Source organism: Paroedura picta, chromosome 8, assembly GCF_049243985.1.
Source record: "Paroedura picta isolate Pp20150507F chromosome 8, Ppicta_v3.0, whole genome shotgun sequence".
Lineage (NCBI taxonomy): Eukaryota > Metazoa > Chordata > Lepidosauria > Squamata > Gekkonidae > Paroedura > Paroedura picta.
In genome coordinates, this window is record NC_135376.1 from 52,105,529 (window position 1) to 52,125,566 (window position 20,038).

The 20,038-nt window shown below is 40.5% G+C and overlaps 1 protein-coding gene across 44 annotated transcripts in view; it reads left to right on the top strand.

Annotated features, from left to right (window-relative positions):
- TCF7L2 (transcription factor 7 like 2) overlaps positions 1–20,038 on the top strand; it is a 236,691-nt gene that overhangs the window by 129,692 nt on the left and 86,961 nt on the right. Inside the window, exon 1 of one of the 44 annotated variants that reach the window (XM_077349766.1) lies at positions 11,022–11,174. The exons of the other annotated variants lie outside the window; for them this stretch is intronic. Coding sequence (XP_077205881.1) covers positions 11,037–11,174 — 138 coding nt within the window. The 5' untranslated portion in view covers positions 11,022–11,036. Of the gene's footprint in view, positions 1–11,021; positions 11,175–20,038 lie in introns of those variants that run through there. 44 annotated transcript variants of the gene reach the window in all.

Genomic DNA, 20,038 nt, shown 5'->3' on the forward strand with positions numbered 1-20,038 from the left:
GAGTCTCAAAGTGGCATTCCCTTTCCCCACAACAGACACCCTGAGAGGTGAGGCTGAGAGAACCCTGATGTTACTGCTTGGTCAGAACACCTTTATCAGTGCTGTGGCAGCCTAAGGTCACCCAGTTGGCTGCATGTGGGGGAGCAGGAAATCAAATCCGGCTCGCCAGATTAGAAGTCTGCACTCCTAACCACTACACCAAGCAGTTTACATATTCTTCCATAGAGCAGAAGGGGAGTTCTCTTATTGGCAGCCAGGACTACCGCTCAAGCTTTGGAAGGCCACAATTGGTGTTTCCAGGGCTGCAGAAGTCCCTCTCACATTGCTTTGGCTATCCGTTGATCAGTGTTGCCTCACCGCAAACTGTGGAACCTCGATCATAAAATCAGATGGAAGGTTGTGGGAAGTTCATACAGGTGAGATCACACAGACTTTGGTTCACAAAACCATGACCCAGTCAATTTATGTGGTATTTTTAGGTTTGTGTGCCAGGTCATACCCATTCCTACTCCTGAAACTCCAAGGACTCGTGCATAGAGTACTAGATAAGACAAAGGAGACTAAATTCAAATTACTGCTCAAGTTCAATGTATGATCATGGACAGTCTGGCTGTAATGCTAGGCATGGTAATTTGAACTTCTTGTGGGTCAAGTTTAGAATACTTATTAGATTACACCTAGAGCTTTGCAGCATGCATTGTGTTAGTTTTAGTCTGTAGCATCCACAACTAAAAATTTTAGGTAACAGATGTAGGGCAGGACTTTTTTGTGACTAGACTGGGTGGCAGTCAGACTGAGTTTAGATGTTCAATTTAACAATGATTAAGTAAAAAAATGTGCACAGACCCTGTTCCTGGCAGGTCTTGCCCCCCCTCCCATGATGAAGAACTAGGGGCTTAATAGACTCTACTTACCACATATAAATGTGGAGTGTGCCGTCACCAGAATGAGCACCACCCAAGCTGTGATTCTTCATAGGTTATAGATAATTGAAGTTAGTAAAAAAGGCAAATGCCATTTTGGCAAATGCCATTTTGGGCTGTATCAACAGGGGCATTACATCAAAATCACAAGATATCATAGTCCCATTGTATACGGCACTGGTCAGACCACACCTGGAGTACTGTGTGCAGTTCTGGAGGCCTCACCTCAAGAAGGATGTAGATAAAATTGAAAGGGTACAGAGGAGAGCGACGAGGATGATCTAGGGCCAAGGGACCAAGCCCTATGAAGATAGGTTGAGGGACTTGGGAATGTTCAGCCTGGAGAAAAGGAGGTTGAGAGGGGACATGATAGCCCTCTTTAAGTATTTGAAAGGTCACCTGGAGGAGGGCAGGATGCTGTTCCCATTGGCTGCAGAGGAAAGGACGCACAGTAATGGGTTTAAACTACAAGTACAACGATATAGGCTAGATATCAGGAAAACATTTTCACAGTAAGTGTAGTTCAGCAGTGGAATAGGCTGCCTAAGGAGGGGGTGAGCTCCCCCTCACTGGCAGTCTTCAAGCAAAGGTTGGAAACACACTTCTCTTGGATGTTTTAGGATGCTTTGGGCTGATCCTGCGTTGAGCAGGGGGTTGGACTCGATGGCCTGTATGGCCCCTTCCAACTCTATGATTCTATGATTCTAGTCATGCAGTGAATTTCCACAACATAGCAGGGATTGGAACTTTTCTCCTCCAAATCCTAATATGAGACTTTGACCACTACCGCACACTAGGTTTCATGAGGTGTCTGCTATTGAAGCAGTCAGACCCAGGTGAGTCATGCAGGTTACATGGTATCAAGAAGTACTATGATTGCCTCCAGGCCTGGCCCCTGATGAGTCCTCCCTCAAAGATCAAAACTGCCCTGCCCCTTTATGACACTGCCTTATACTAAATCAGACCTTTGGTCTATCAAGGTCAGTATTGTCTACTTAGACAGGCAGTGGCTCTGCAGAGTCTCACCCACTACCTAGTCTTTTCAACTTGAGAAGCCAAGGATTGAACCTGGAACTTCATGCATGCCAAGTAGATGTTCTACTATTTAGCCATGGGCTCCCTACCTCCTGTCTTTTACTTACAGAATGCAAGGATTGAATGCGGGCAATGCTGAGCTGTTACTTAACAACACCCACTGAGGGCATTTTGCTTCTTGAAGTTGCAGGCTCTTCTTTTATCATTGGTAGAGTTGGTGGTTAACCTCTCAATGTCTGTTTTTTATTTATGCTAATCTGGGTCATTTTCCAAGTTTTTGCAAAGATCTATCTTGTCTGTTCATGGCTTCAGTCTTTGGATTTAAGTATTCTCTGATCTGGACTTTGTTATATATTGACAATAATTTAACAGTGAAGTCTGTTGAATTAACTAGATCAGTGGTCCACAGCCTTTATAAGGCTGTGGACCGGTGGTGGTGGGGAGGACGATCGTGTGGCCATGCATGCGCGTTTGCACCATCTACAGCAGCAAACGCGCATACACGGCACTTCCGTGCATGTGTGCATGCATGAAACTGCCATGCATGCGTATTTGTGGCTGTGCATGGTGCAAACGTGCATGCGCAGACCTGAGGCGCATGCGCATTGCGCATGCACTGCCCTGCTTCCTCTCCCCGCCTTCCACAAAATGAAGCTTGCCGAGCCGCAAGCTAATCAGCCGCTTTTGTGGCCAATTTGCTTGCGGCCTGGGAAGTTTCTTACTGCGGGGGGGGGGCGGGGAGAGGGAGCCGCAGCCTGGTGCCGGGGCCTTCGCAGTTGGAGACCACCGAACTAGATGGTATAAATTAAGGGAAGAATCCCAATAAGTGGCAGGACAGAATATGCTACAAATAATAAGATTCCATGAAAGTGTTTAATTTCTCTGTATGTACTGTTATTTGTACATGTGGAATGTTCATAGCTGCTTGCCTAAGAAATTTTATCTAATACATCTGTCTATAGTCACCCTGTAATGCTTTTGTTACTTGTATACTATTCATGTGGAATTCATGCCAGAATATTGGGCTACTAGCTGAGCACAAGGTAGTTTATTACATTCATGAAACTGGGAAAATGTTGCTCATGGAGGAAGTGACAAGCAACGTGCTATAGCATGTCAGGGCTATAAGAAGGCTAGCTTGATGAATGGCCAACAACTCAAATGAGGGATGCCATTCAATTACATCAGCTAGTGATTGTTTAATTCAGGAGCTTTATTTAATAAGATAATTGCATGGAACTACTTAACAAAAAAAGCTTACTGTGACAGATGATGAGAACATATTATCCTAGTCTGTAAAAAATCATTGTGACGGTCTGACTCTCAGAGGGTATGTGGGACACATACCTGCTCTGGAGCGGCTTGGTCAGGGCCTCTTCCCTCCCTCACAAACATAGACATAAGCATAAACATACAGAGACTCCCTTCCCATCCCCCCTCTTTCCTCCCTTACTTGTTTCCCAACCTCCTCCTCCTTGCCTCCTCCCCCTCCCTCACTCCCAGACACACAGAAACTCCCTCTCCTCCCATTTCCCCTTTAATTGTTAATTGTTTCCCTCCCTACAAGCACACACACACACACCCTCCCCCCTCCTGCTTACCTGTTCCTTCATCGCTGTCTCAGACCCAGCAGCTGCCTAGTCCCCCAGGGCCAGTGTGGCTGCTAACTTTCCTTCCCCCATCCTGCTTACCTGCTCCTTCGTCACTGCCCCAGCAGGTCACACAGTGACTGCCTAGTCCCCCAGAGCCATCATGGCTGCTGCAAATGCCTTAGCTGCTACCTTGGCACCCACGGGTCATTTATATAATGGTACATCCAAGGGTCAGACATGACCCAGTGCTTGCACAGGGGATACCTTTACCTTTACATGCATTATATAAATAGGCAGGGCCTGTACCCAGGAAGAAGCACTGGAAAAACCATACAGTATTGCATACTTAGGAGTCACAATCCCAGCAGTGTTCAAATATAGAAAATAATTATCTGGGATAGGTCAGCTGAAGCCAAATGGGAAATGTGGCTCTGGCCACTTTTTCCCTCCAACAAAATGCCCAGACTACTCACTTTGCCATTTCCCAGCATATCTGTACATGTAGAATAAATTAGGGGTCTTGGGGAAGAGGGCAGATCTTTAGTGGTTCATGAATTCCACTAGGACAAACATGATCTACCCAGCTGGCAAGTGTGAAGTGCTAAAAGTGAAGTTTCCCTCCTTTATGTTAATGAGGTACAGATAGTAAGTAGCTGATTGCTTAACTTTATATTTTCTGAAAGACAGCAAAGCCGTACAACTTCACTGTAAGCTCCAGATCTGTCATTTAGCTATGTGAGTAAAACATCTATAAATAAGGAAACAGCAGACATCTATAACTTAGCCGTATGGCATCTGCTGGCAGATTTTGCCAGTGTTGTTGTTGCTTGACATAGAAAGCAGTAGGCCCAACAACATTTCTCATTTGGGTTTTGCAAAGAGTTTGTCAGGTTTCTTCTTGTTTTTGATGCGGGCTTTGGCAGCTTCATTTCACTTTGGTACTTAACCATAAATAAGTTAGCTTGTGATATGCTAGTATTTCCTTTACTTTACACAAAGCTACTTGAAGAATGTTGAGTGAAATGATAAACTTCATATCTTGTAAATCATAAAGGAGCATATTTGCATGTCTCAGTGCTTTGCAGACATCTTACTTTTATTTGAAGAATATTTCAAATGAAGGAAAAAAGTTGGTGGGCAATTTATGATAACATATCAGCCAACCTGACTGTATTTGTAGTGTCACTATTTATGCTATACTTTGATTGAAGTGCCAATAGTAATTGAGATGGATGAGCTAAATACATATATCACAATTCAGCTAGATTTGTGAATGAGCTCAAATGTAAACTTATCTGAGTGGTACATCAGATTGAAGGTTGTTGTGAGTGGCAATGAAACACTTTTCATATTAGTTGCCTGGTGCTGTTGAAATATAACCATATCTACATATGCAGTACCTTGCAGTCAGTAGCTGGGCAAATTGTGATCTTAGTAGAAAAGATTTCTGCTAACTTTTAAGATCCCTGGAATTAAGGAAATATAGCCTGCTCTGAGATGGCCACAATATTTTCTTTAGAGTGTTTGATTCAACTTCATCCCTAACCACTTGAATCCCCCCCCCCCAATCGCTACCATAAGTAACTTTGATACTATTACAGTAAATCCGATAACAGTTTCTGGAGCAGGACCCCAACCGTACACCATTAGGCTGTTGTGATACCCTGTAGCAGAGGCCACAGGTGATGTTAACTTGTTGGAGTAGCAGTTGTTATACCACTTAGATTTGTTGGATCCAAGAGGATCATTTGCTCTTTCAACCTGTTGGTCTTGTCCTTTCCCACCTATCTTCTCCCACCCTTTCTTTTTCATGGCTTCTGCCACATTGTTCGCCTACTCTGGCTGAGAATTAATAAAGCACCTTACAGTTGAGTGCCTAAAATGGTTACCCAGTTGCAGAATGGTCTGTTAATTTTAACCAGGATGGAATAAATGGGCATGGAGGGGCAGAGGAGTGTCAAGGGCAGGACTCCTGAACCTGAGTTGTTGGTATGCTTGTTTGTCAGTTCCATGATGAAACTGAGTTGCCATTGCATCTCAATAACTTTTTCCATTACATATTTTATCATCCTGAGTTCGCCTGAAAGCAGTAACATATGCCAAGAGAGATGATAGTTTCTATGACTATTCTTTCCTCCAGATTGTCTTTATAGGAATGAACATGCTATTTAAAAGACAACAAGGTCATTGTCTATAAAAGTGATATTGTTTGGTATTTTATAGTGCTGTCTATCAAACCCCCACTAATGTACTTGCTGACTATTTTTGATTAATTCTATATCACAGTTTAGAAAAGGAAAGAAATAATTATGTTGCTGGTATTAATCAAATTCTGTGGGTTGAAAAAATCAGAGCTTATTTGAAATTGAAGTTTGACTCCCATGGCAATGTAATTTTGGACATCGGTATCTGAGCCTAAATGTTCATCCTTTTGGGGAAAGCATCATAATTAAAATGAACTTGTCTGTTTTTTTTTAATTTACCCTTTCTTTTACTGACTGCAGTTCACTTTACAAAATACATCTGATATATACCAGTTCACCAATGGCATTCCTTTAAACAGATGAAAATACCTGGTTAAAACTAGACAAATAATAATATAAATGCTTACAGCTTTCCGAGCTCTGAAGAAATTGTTACTGAGTAGTCCCTTATGAGCTGCATTCTTCTAGCTTTATCTTTGTACTAAAATCAGCTTCTACCTGATCATTAGTAAAGATCTCTCAAAGTCATTAAAGGCACACATTTTCCCACCACCTATTTCCCCTGCTTTGGTTGAATTTGTAATACAAGGGCATTTCCTTATTGGAAAAGAAAGAAAGGAGCAAAACTCTGAATCCTCCTATTTGTCTTAATTTGTTTTTGGTATAGATCTTAATCAGATCAACTAATTCTTCAAAGATCAAAATCTTAAAATGAAATTTGCATTGTCAGTATCTCCAGTACAGCACCTTAAACCTTTCCTGTTGGGTCTGCAGAAATAAATGAAAGGTGCAATTTTTTTTAAAGCGAGTGTTTGTGTTTGCTGTTTTAACCTCATATTCAGTTAAACAGCTTTACTGAAGAGAGTAGGCAATGTGCTCAAAAAAGAAGTAAAAAAATACTAGGAGCACTCAGCTGCCAGTCACGCAATTAGCTGCTTTAGTAGGTGGAAATGGAGCTCATAATGTTTGAAGTGAAAATTACAGGGAAACATCTAATTGCATATATTTGCACCACACAGGTAGCCAGTTGAACTAATATTAATTCTTGCTCCTGCCTCTTATTTTCTTAATTCTTTAAATTATTTCATGTTCCCTTACCTGATGTTTTCCGGCATATGACATGCAATTAGAATTAAATTATCATTTTAAAAATAAAAAAGAGAATATTTGACGATGTGCCATCTGTAATGTTGTAGATCATTGTGAGAATAGCCATACAACAAAACATTTTTGTAGTAACATATAGAATAACTCTCAGCCCTTGATAAAAGATAATTATTGTCAAATTTTCAATCAAATTATGATCATGTTTACACGTCACTGAAATGTACACAGATATATTTTGTATAATATTGGAAAGGCCATGCTAGTGTTGTGTTTGTTTTCATTCAAGTAGATCATCAATACTCCAATGCAAAACTGTAGGTTTCTGTATCAAATGACCCTTCTTCCTGCCCCCCCCACGAGTCCTCATCTCAGATGCATCTTCTGTCACCTTCTCTTCCTCTTATCAGTCTTATCTGATGCCTGTGGAAATGGAGCCTTCATTGGCCTGGGTTGGTTGGGTTTTGTAGCTTTATCTGGCTTTGCCCTCTATTTGCTGTATCTGTTACATTGCAATCCCCTCTGAACTCTCATTGGAACGTGAAGTGGGGGTGTAAATAAAACAAATACAGGAAGCACCCATCAGAGTAATGTTTTCAGACGAATATACTACATAAGCTTTTTTAAAAAAATACAAAATGTGTATGCTTATTATTATACACTTGAGGCAAAGCCCGTTGTATCCGGGAATACAACGGGCACTAGAGCTTGGCAGTGGGAATAGGAAGGGGAGGAGTTGTCCAGTCTGTAAGGGTTGAATGTGTGTGTTATGTGGGAGGTTGTGGTGGCGTGGAGACAAATGAGGGCATGGGTGTGGAGATATGGGTGTCAAGAACCTGTGGTGTAGAATGTTCATTGAGTATGTGAGAGGACTGACCTTTGGGAATTGTGGCTTCGTGCCTTCCAATTGGCCCCTCACCTGGACCAGCCCCGCCCACTTAGCCCTTAACCAAATATGTATATCGTTCCTTGAGCGGTTTAAATATAGTTACCCAAGCAAATACGACTGATCACTTGATTATTAGCTACAAATAATAATTTACTAAACTAGCACCTGGTACTTGTCTTGATAACTTTTCAAATTAACATCAGGTATTCTAATACAAGTATTAGCATTAGATACTCACATGTGTTTTCTCCTGATAGAGTTCTTAAATCACATCCATGCTTCTGTGATCTAGTAACTTATTGTGTATTAAAAGGTCTCTATTTCAACTATCAGTTCTTCTGCCAAGCCACCATGTGTGCTGGTGCCAGGTTATCTTAGGCAAAACAGAGCATAAGTCTATCACAGACCAGATAGCGATGAAGCCAAATATTCTAGCAGGTAGCAAATGTTCTACCTGGTGACAGTACAAGTTCTGCTAACTGCTGAACTGTATGGCAAGTACCTTTTAAAAATAATTGCTTGTATACAATATAGGAAATAGAGCATACATTTGAATAATGCAGTCTCAGAACAGCTGCAGGGGACATGAACTACTCCTACATGAGCATGGCACACCCTGATGATCCTGTCTTAACTACTGGAGGGTGCATTAGACAGACCACACCTGGCTCACCAGGTTGATGGATGCAGGGGCAGCAGGGGCTCTGCTTGTGGCCAAAGGATGTGGTAAATATGGCAGACAATAGGCATACTAAGAGGAGTGCGGCTGAGCTAAGCCACTGTAAGGTAGCATTGTGTGGAAAAATGCCACTCACTCCACCTAGTAGTCATATTACAACATTCTCCATTTCATCTTCATACCAAGCTGTGAGGTAGATTCGGTCTGTGACTGGCCCAAGATCACCTATCATTTCTCCATGACAAAGTGGGAATTCAAGAACGGGTCCTAGTTGGACACACTAACAAATATATACTGTTGGAGCTCACATTGTCATTTTTCTATTATGACTGTCTTTCTTTGCTTAATGCAGTTTTATGTTAGTTTGTTTATTGCCAGTGTCCCCTGATTATGAACTCCCTGGTACTTACAGTTCAACCCTAAACAAAGTTAAACACTTCTAAATCCATTGAAGTCAATGGACTAAGAAGGGTATAACCATGTCCATTGATTTCAATGGATTTAGAAGGCTGCACCTTTACTTAGGATAGCATTGTCAGCTAAGATTCAGCAAGGTATCAATGATCTGAGGTCACAACAAAAGCATCTCAAATACAACAACTTTCCTTCATGGCTAGATGATACCTGACTGCATGGAGAAATAAAAATTCCTTTTGGTTCTTGGCTGTAACCATATTCCCACAGGGGCCTTGGAAACCAGATTCACTCTGTCATTTTAACCTCCACCATGCACCTAGTACTATTCCGTCATCCCCTTAAAAACTGGGAATGTGCTTCTTTTATCTTTGTTCTTAACAGCTGATCTACATGGGTTTAGAGAAGTATTTCATTGCCCTATTAAATTGACAAGGCAGTGACTACACATGCTAGGCTCAAGAGTCCAAAAAGAACAGCTTGTCACGCATACCACAGAGATAATTTTCTCATATATCTTTAGTGAACAGAGCTACGTTGAACCAGATGAAACACTGTGTTGGTGTATGAAGGAGCTCAGTCAGGAATACCTTTCCCTTCCTCTGTTGACAAACAGGTTGGAGCTGCAGAGCATAGAGCCTGAGTGCTCTTCATTATCTTATCATTTGTAGCTAAAGATACAGTCACACGTTACCCATCTTTTTTTGATATATCCACCCACAGTATTTGACTTTTTAACCCGCTGTATTGCTATTTCATGCTGTTATATGACAAATCAAATAGTAACATGGGGATAGCTTTCTTTAAGCTCTTGGAAGCATTTTATTTGCAAAACTAGCAACTGTAAATGAACAATCCAGGAAGGACTTCAAGTATTGTCAGGTCTTGATAATGTTAAAAAGTTATAATTGTTTTTCATTTAAGGCTACCACTCATCCATACATGGTCCCCAGCAGCTGGAATGTTGGGTAGCCTCTCAGGAATCCATGCCTATGGTAGAATCTCACAATCGAGTCACAGATTAAGGAGGTTCTCTTCCACGAGGGATTCCAATTAGTTTTACACTGAAAACAGGATCCTTGTTGAAAGGTTTTCCCAGAGAAAACAGAAAAGAGAAAAAGAAGTCTTCTGTCACTCCATGAAAATAAGAAAATGATTTATTTGGACAGCTCCTATGTTGACAACATTTTTCTTGCTGTCATCTTAATTGTGAGGTTGGCCTGATAAATCTTGCAATTTGTTTTTGTCTGATTGCAAAATAATGGTTGACCTGATTTATAGTAGTCTTTCTTAAAGTTCTTTTAGTTAAAATATGAAGGCGGGTGCTAAACTGCTATGCAAATGGATCTGTTCATTCCAGTTAGTCAGCCTTGCTTGAGACAGGTAAGAGACCTTTGCACTGCAGGAATTCTTTTCTGCAAGACATAAAATGTATTTATTTACAAAATAAAATTTACATGCTTCTACTCTGTTCAGTGAAGAACAGCAAGCCAGCTAGCTGTTGTAAAAAATACTGAATAGATAAAAACAATTCATAAAATAAATTGGAAACAAAACTAAAATACCAATTAAAAGCACATAAAACAGTAATTAAAACATCTGACAGGAAGCTGGGACCACTGATGGAATGTCAAGCCAAACCAAAAAAGACTTCAACTGCTGGCTGAAGACAGTGACAGAAGAGGATAATTCAATATCCTTGAGGAAAGAGTTCCATAGTTTGATGCCACAGTCCAAAAGGCCCTGTCTTGCCTTGCTACCCACTTTATCTCAAAAGGAAGAGACACCTGAATCAAGTCTTGTGTACGTTCAGGTATACTGTTCCCACACTATATAGAGCTTTAAAGGGGACAGCACCTTGAACTGGGCTAGAAACAAATTAGGAGTTGGTACAGATGTGCCTCTTAGAGAGCCTCTTGTGGCGCAGAGTGGTAAGGCAGCCGTCTGAAAGCTTTGCCCATGAGGCTGGGAGTTCAATCCCAGCAGCCGGCTCAAGGTTGACTCAGCCTTCCATCCTTCCGAGGTCGGTAAAATGAGTACCCAGCTTGCTGGGGGGTAAACGGTAATGACTGGGGAAGGCAATGGCAAACCACCCCGCATTGAGTCTGTCATGAAAACGCTAGAGGGTGTCACCCCAAGGGTCAGACATGACTCGGTGCTTGCACAGGGGATACCTTTACCTTTACCTTTTTACAGATGTGCCAGGACTGGAGTGATATCGCCCCTACAACCAACTCCAGTCTATGTTCTAGCGACTGCATTCTGCACCAGTTGCTGTTTCTGAGCACTTTTCAAGAGCAGTCCCACATAAAGTGCCTTGTAAATAATCTAATGGTAAGTTATATGAAAAATGAGAATTAAGGAAATGTGCTTATTAGAACCTGTGAACTTTCTCTTGCCTGACCTAAAAGTTTTTGCATTATTTACAAGAATTCCTGACAAATATTCCATGAAGTGCAACAATCTTCCATAAACCGTCAGCCTTTAGTAACAGAACAAATGTTCAATACTATTACTATTATAGCTGAAAAATCAATTAATTCAGTTATAATACTTGTTAAAGTTTAATTACATTCCTTTTGACACAGTTGTTTCATATCATCTCACTGCTGAAAATAAGAATCTTGCCACAGTTTCTGCAGGGCCTGCAAAATGGAGCTCTTCCACTAGGTGTATGGTTGAGACTGGGTAGGGCCAAAAACATCTTGGGGCTCTCCTCGCAAAAATTGCGACTCCTCCACAGCAAACTGGACCATCTGAGCTATTGCATTTATATTTTATTGTATTTGTATTAATGTTGGAAGCTGCCATGAGCCAGTAATCCTAGGCGTGGTGGTATATAAGTCCAAATAAATAAATAATATGTCAGGGTTTTGGTTAGACAGACTACATTCTGAGCCTCTGAGTGGTATTTACTGAGTAGCGGACTAAGGTGTTTAAAATGGGTTTCCAGTGTAAAATGGGCAAAGAAAAAACACACGTGCTAAAGATTCTATCTTTTGTATACCACAAGGGCAATCTCTCCGTGCAAAAGAGATTTTATTGAATTGCCCCTATAAAAGAGCGGAGGGAAGTACATTGAATCTTGCCAGTTTATAATCTCTTCATAAATACGGATCAGAGACTTTGTCCATTTTATTCAATGCCAAGGGGAGCATCTAGTCTCTGCCATACTTTAAGTTGTTGTACTTCCAGTCTAGGAGTCTGTGTTTGATTACAACAAACAGCCCTTTCCAGAAAAGGGTAAAATAATTCTTTGGATAATCCAATGGAATCAATTTTTTCTTTAATCAATATTAGCCACTCCAAACTCAGGTGGTCAGATAACTTGTAGGAAATAAATGTCTATATAAACAGAGGAAAGCCCTCCCCACAAAGTGGGAAACTATTCTTCCTGTAAATTTATCTTCCTACTTCCAGCAAAGCTTTTTAGTGGGTTGATGTGAACTGTAGTTTTCACCAGCTTTACGTTTTGTTTTGAAGACCATAGAAACTATAACAGGAAACTACAATTCCTGTTGTCAACAATCTGATAAATTCTGAACAGACAGCATCAGTGGCCTCCAGCCAACTTGTCTATGTTTCTGTATGTTGCAAAGCTACCAGCAGTGCAGTCACAGATCCGCTCAAAATAGTCCTTGCCTTAATGTGTGACCATGTCAGCAATATAAACTCAAAATGAAAATAGATATTGAGAACACGTTAGGTTTGCTTTTCAAACATGTTTGCAAAGATAAAAGTATTACGAGATAAAAGTATTATTACGAATTGGCACCAAACACTGATGCTCTAAATTATTGTTCTGGAGAAGCAAACGTCAAGAAGATACCATGCAGCTGTTGATCTCTCTTGTGACACATCTGTAATAGTGGGAGCTGTTTATAATACTTCGCTAAGGGCTAAGTGAGCAGAGAGTCGGTGTAGCCAGTCAGTGGCAGGGCCCAATCGGGATTCGCTTGATTGAGCCCTGCCTCAGGTCACGCCCACTCAGGACTTTAGCCCAATCATTGGGCCAAAGTTTTGACAGGGCCCATAGTGGCTTCCTGATGCCCGCCCACATCATTCTACCTAGCATCCAGTATCATGCGGTATCCAGCACTGCCGCAGCGGGTCATCAGCGTGGCTGCGGCGAGCATCAGCAGCGAGACCGGGGTGCACATGCGCCCAGGGAAAATCGCTGTTGTGAAACTAAACAACTTTTAATGTCCATTTCAACCATTTATTCATTCTCCCACTTAAAAAAAAAGGATAAAAAGGAGGGAAACTATGTATGCTGATTCTTTGAACAAGAACCATTTTTGCTCACAGGGCTAAACACCAGCATTCTCTCACCTCCAGCAGCAAGGTTCTCTCACCTCCAGCATGCACTATGTGGTTTCCCCCTATTGTTGTTGTTCTTTGTTTCATAATAATCATTCTTTTTAATGCATTTTTAATAAACAAGATTCTTTAGAGAGAATTTTGAAATGTTGCTGCAGACAGCGGACAGAATGCCTCGTCCTAAAACACTTTTTCTTGTCATGTAGATAGTTTTATCATCAGATAAAAGAAACCTTGCTTTGGGCACTGTGTGTTTTAGTCTGTCTTCTATATATTAGATAAATGTGTATAATAAAGGATAGTGCCTGTTCAGTTTAGTGCAATATAAATGCAAAAAGAAAGTTAAAAAATTCATTTTTAACCCTTGGTTTGTTATCAGGTAATTTCTTATATGTAGATTGCCTTTGGGTTCAGCATAATTGACTATTTGAAGTGAAACCTAGCTCTTAGTTAACAGTGAAAGTGATAAGTTGTCTAAAGCCCTGTTTAGACAGACAGAGCTTATTTGGCCTCCACATTAAGCTGTTTGACAAAATGTTTCGAATGTAATTAGTTCACATCAAAGGTACACCGTCTTCCATGACGGGTAAAATTGATGAGAACTAAAGAGACTCAGATCAGCATGACCTAAGTGAAGGCCTTGTGCTTCTTGGTTTCAGTGTTGTTAGATTTTTTTTTACATCTGCCCTTCTCTTTAATTTAGGAAAGCAGCTGATTTTATATTAAACCTTGTATATTGTTGCCACTCTACTGCCTTCTCAAAATTTCAAGATAGCTGGACAGCTTCATAGAGTCACAGAGGAGTATCACTTTCAACATGATTGTGAAACATTAATTGGCCTGCTTTTTTAGAAGTACACCTGTTGACAGGAGTTTGTTTTGAAAGTTATCCCTCCGCTAAACCCAACATCCAATTTGGACTGTTGATGCTGCTCATTTTTAGAGCAACCATACTAACCTAATACCATAAAGTTTGCATATTTTACATGGAACTTGAGGTCTGCATGCACATTTCAAGTAGAAAACTCTTCTTCTTTGTACATATGCAAAATACCTCAACAAAACAGTATTGGTCTAATCCTGAGGATTAGTGTGTGGGGGAGGTGTTAAATAGCTAATGATACTAATGGAGGGTTTGGGTTTTTTTTTTTAAGGTCCAGGAAATCAAACCAAGGTCTGACAAACCCATTTTCACAATAGTAGGCAGGTTCTCTTAAAACAACAAGGAAGTAAATTGTAGTTTTTTGACAGTGCAACTTTTATAAAATGATTTGAAGATAGAAATTAGAATGATTGGAAAACAATGGGTTAGAGGGCACAGAAATGCTGACACCTTTCAGAAGAAATTTTTCACGGTGTTTTGATTATGTATGTAGGGTTCTTTAAGAAAATGAAATCGCAGTTTTTACAGATGCACCTTGAACCAACTTAATGTCTTTGTACTTCAATTTCCTCTCTTGGTGTAGAAAGAGTGAGATGCAGATCAGTTTTCTAAAGAATTTCTAGATCAGAAAAAAAATATTTTAGGCACAGACTTCAACCATCCTTGTAAACATATTTCATTTATTTAAGAATTAATTGTACCACCTTCCCCTGCAGGAAACTCAAGAAGGGTTACAAAGCCTGGGGGGGGGGGAGTGCATAGAATAAAACTAATATATAATTGTCAGGCCCGAGTGCACTGGTGCCCGCTACTCCTGTGCCTGATGTCAGCCCCTCTGCTTGGGCTTCACCTAGCGTACCGGAGCGGGGGTAAGGGGTTATCCCACTGTGGACCCGAGCTGCTGAAGTCTGACCCACCTTCAGCCTCCTGCTCAGCCATGATGCCGTCAGCCCTAGGCGCAGAGAGGCTTCGTCTCAATTCCCCCTTTCCGTCTCACTCACACATGTTCCTTTGCTATTCAATCCTTTATTTGTTTACAGTCATCCTCTCCTTCCCTCGACCCCCACCCCCTTTCCCCTGCTGCCTTTTATCCCGGTTTCCCTTTCCCTTCCCTGCCCCCCAAGGCTTCATCAGCCCCACCCCTCAGTTTCTCTGCTGTCTGGGCATGCTGCGCGAACCAGCGTAGGTGTCCCTCTGGTCTACCGCAGGCTCTCCCAGGCCACCATGGGAGTGCGGCTGGCTCGTCTTCCTCAGGGTCAGGTTTGCTGGAGTCCTTGGCTGTCGGGAGGGGCAGCGACTCATCCCTCCCTCCCCCGTAGCCTTGGCTGTCTCGGTGCAGGAGTTGCGGTGGCGACGCGGGCTCCGCAGCTGCTTGCTCTTGAGGTGGCCGGGCATCAACTTCTGGGGTTCAGCATCTTGGTTTGTGGGAACGGGGGAGGGGCTCTTGGGCTTGAAACACCCGGCTTCCCGCCCAGGCCCGGACAATAACACATATTAAACTTAATTCCAACATACATTTGCCTACTGGAGTTATCTCATTGTATAACTGCTGAGGATGCCAACTGCTTGAAGGAAAAAATGTTCTGAATAGATGGGATGAACTATCAGGTGATGTCACTTATTTCCAGCCATGAGAAGTTTCAGCTGCCCATTTCCCCACACTGAAGGCTGTATTAAAGAATCAAAGTATGTTGCTTAAACATAGAACAGCATTTCTCAAGCTTTTTACTATTAAGATGCCCCAGAAGTGGCTTGACTATACAGAATATGATTAGAAAGCATAGCTGTGTACATGCCCACCCTCTTTCCTTCCCTCCCTCTCCAGGCCCATCAGTGGGCATTTTGGGAGGGATGTGTGTGTCAACATGCCCATATACAGTCATATGACCCAATAGGTATTTAACAAATTTTAAATATATATAAAACATTAATCAATTCCTTTTCATTCAGGAAACCCTTTCAGGGCCATGAAGAAAACTCAGGGTTTCATGAAACCCTGGTTGAGATAGTCTGTTCTAGAATAAGAGCGAAACTTGGCCTTTTATAATTTATGATGATGATGATGATGATGACAAAGATGCAACAGAGAAGAATAGGAAGGGGGGGGGGTAAGTGGAATGAATTATATAGAGACTTCCATTATCTGGGAATGGGGCAGCTGCAGTGTACACAGTGAGTGAACTGCTCACACTACTTGTGTGTGTAACTGTCTACATATGGAGAAGAAGGAGCAGCTTGTGATGGCTAGTTCTGTCTGCTGCTTATCTCACACGTACCCATGTTTAGCCTGACATTGGCAGAGAGTGTAAGCTGTACTTTTGGGAACACTTAAATGAGCAGAGTTTTCTGTTTTGGAGACATTTCTGCTTCCCTGGATGCATTGACAATATATATATGTGTGTTTGTCCTCCGTACATGCTACAGTGTCTCAGTAAATCCCCAGATATTCTTTCTTTCCCCAATAGGAAGGATTTCAAACAACAATTCAAGGCTCTCTGCTTCTGTGAGGAATTAATCCTTTACTGTCCTTGAGTTGTTTCTACAGTATTTCTGTGCAATCCACAGCCACCAGTTTCTAGTTATTTATTCTTACTTCACAGTCTGTTACACACTGATATTGTTTACACAAGGATATAATGCAATATACCTATAACATTTCAATGTATAATTATTCCTTTCAGCATTCTAAAGTCCCAGGAAACTATTTTGCCAGTTGGCAATCATCAGTATCAGTATTAACCCTATATTTGCAGTTTAAGAGGCTGTGACCCAGTATGCCTTCCATTAAGAATGTAAGAAAAGTCTGGCTGGTTCAGACGGAAGGTGCCACCTGTCGAGACACCTACTTTCTACAGTGCGCTGCTGGGATGCCTACTTCCAGTGGAAGAAATGTTTAATTTCTGGATATTTTGTTGCCATGGAAAAATATCTTTTGTCTCCCCCCCCCCCCAAAAGAAAAGAAAAGGAATTGGGTTTTGTGTGTGAAATGTATTATTTAATTTCCTAAAGTATAATTTTATGCTTTAAGGACATAAAATTCATAATTTATAACTTAGCCATATTATACAAATATATTCATTAACATATTTATTTAAAAGTATATGTGATGAGTTAGTTTTCTACAAAGTTGCAAATACATCCAATTCTAAAACAAGCTGCTGCACCCAATGCTATTTTAGTATATTTCACTCATTCCCAAAAGAGAGGTTTTTCCAATGTTCTCTAAACTTTCCAAGTATTATCTCTGCAAAAACTTTTAAAAGACTTTGGATCCAGGGAAAATCATTTACTGTTAGGATCTTTCATCTTACCTGCACTTTCTCTATAGATGAGCCTTGAGCTTGTCCTGTCCTTGCCTAATTACAGCACTGGTAACAGATCATATATTTAAAATGATTAGATGATTCAGCTAACTGGAAAAGAAAATCAGGGGGTTTATAATTAATCAAAATTCAGTAACTAAACATTGTGAATTCCCATACTGAGGTATTTTACCACATTTCTGATGTTGTCTTCGTCATCCTGTGGACCGTTTATGCACTGGAGGTTTCATGCTGGGCTGCAGGCTAGAGTTTTAGTTGTGGCAGGTTGCCTCACCTATTCCTGCACCGACATGGAGGAGCATTTTGTCTGGTGTGCCTCATCCGGACACGATTTGTGCTCCTGCACAGGATCTAGGGCAGTGAAGTTCCCAGTGCATAAACGGTCGTGGTGGGGTTACTTTTCTCCCACATCAGAACTATTTTATGGTATGAATGAAAAGAATGTTGAGCAATTTGTTGCCTAGTTGTTTTGCCAAAGTTTTCTCCCTCTAGCCTGTAAACAGATGACAGCTGTTGTTAAATAGTTGGATATTCTGATATAGGACCATGTTACAGTGAAGACTGTTCTGTACTCTAAGCAGGATGAAAGGATGTAGAATTTGAAGACCTGTCTCATGAAAATTTTTATTTTCCCTACTTTATACTGTGGACCAAAAAATGGGTCACTGGTATTTATTATAAGATTTGTGTTGCTTTTTCAGTTAGCTGTTAATCCATGGCTTCAGACTAGATAAGAACTTGGTTAGTTGGTCTGGATACACTTGGGAATGGATAAATTATTATAGCCATGAAAGATGGCAAAAGCCAAGAGAGAGATTGACTGGAAACATCTAGGTCATGGAATATGGTACACAATGTGCTGATGAATCTTTTTTATAAAAAGTACTGTAGCTGTTCTGTCATTTGTCCATAAAATATAACATGAGGAAGAACAAGTTGTCATGCAATATATTATTTCTCATCAAAGGGCAGAAGGAAACTGAATTGCAAGAAAATCAGGGCTTTGAATTCAGATTCTCAATGAAATCATGCATAACCAGATTGCTTTCTAACATCCTGAATCTAACTAGAATGCCAGACCTTGCTTGCTTCAAGCACAATCATAGGATGAGAAGCACAGTTAATTCCCCTTAAATAATTCAATATAATGTCAATATCCCACAATTCCCCCGTTTTAGAATGGCAAGCCTGTTCAAATTAGTCGCCTTGAAGACTAAACAATATTCAACATGTGCTTTTATCTTTAGAAAGTCAGAGCTTGATATAGATGCATAATTTTGGAAAGTGGGAATCTGATGACCAGGCTTAGACCTCAATGTGAAAAACAATTCAATATAAATGTCATAGCTGTACAAGCACCATTAATACATTTACTTCAGTTTGTATTCAGTAGTATTCATTCTGATTGTTTTGGGATGCTTTTATTTATAAGAGAGAACTTTAAGAAAATTACATTTCTTTTTTTTTTATAACAACCATTTTGAATACACACTGTGAAAATTCAAGAAAGATTAATCATTTAAATTGGCATGGGATTATTCCTAAAGTGTAATTTTATCTAATAAGATAAATTTAGATTAAACATAGTTAAATAATTTAGTTTATTGGTTTGACTGCTTATTCTGTTCAAGAGTATATCCTAAATTCTCTAGGTTAGCTTGATATTACTGGAACATAGTACCAGCAGCATACTTTGCCATGCTATTAGGTGACACGTTGGGACCAATTTCCTGACTATTTAATTCCGTGGTGTCCCAGGAGAATAGGAGTTGCTTCCCCATGGTGAAATCCTACAAAGCTGGAATTACCTACGTACAAAGCAAATGTGTACATTACCATCAAGAAGGCCAGTTGCTTGGTAAGCCCATTACACTTGGTCCTGCTCTCATAGCTGCTCTGTTTGTGTACCTTCCCCATCACAGGAAATTAGTGCATACACTGTTCTATGTGCATATGAGAGGAACATATGTCCGCCTGAATACTAGATTTTTTCTTTTTTTAGTTGAGATGCCTTAGATACAGGGAAATACAGGGAACCTTCAGGGAGATGAATGATACAAAAATCATCATCACCCACTGACATGCTTCCATAGCCTTATTACCCACTTATGGTTTTCTATAGGTGTAGTCCCATTGGGCATGAATGAGAGAAAAGGGAGGGGGACTGGGTATTCTTCAGGCCCATTAGTAATTTAGAGTATTCAGAGATCCTAATGAGTGTGATAAAGAATATCAAACACTGCTAGATAGTTTAGTGGTGGGACACAAAGATGAATTTATGCTTGGAAAGCAAACTCATGTAGAGGAATATAAGGAGCAAGAAATTCACAAGTAAATATTTCAGAGTTATAACTGCCTATCTGAAGATACACATTCACAATAAGCTTTTATTATTTTTCATTACTTTTTAGTATGCCATATCAAGTCTGCTATAATTCCACCTATAATCTGTTAACATCTTCCCCAGAAATCGTTGAATAATTTTGTTCCTGAAAATACAGGAATTTATCCATATTGAAATGGAATTATAATTGCAGTTAATACAAATAAAGTACTGCATACTGCAGGCCAAACCAAACATAGTTCTTGAGGGCTGCCAAGAAATACAGTCAGTGTATTATAAACCTGGACATCTTAAGCTTCATTTAAAACTGCATATTTCTAGTACATGC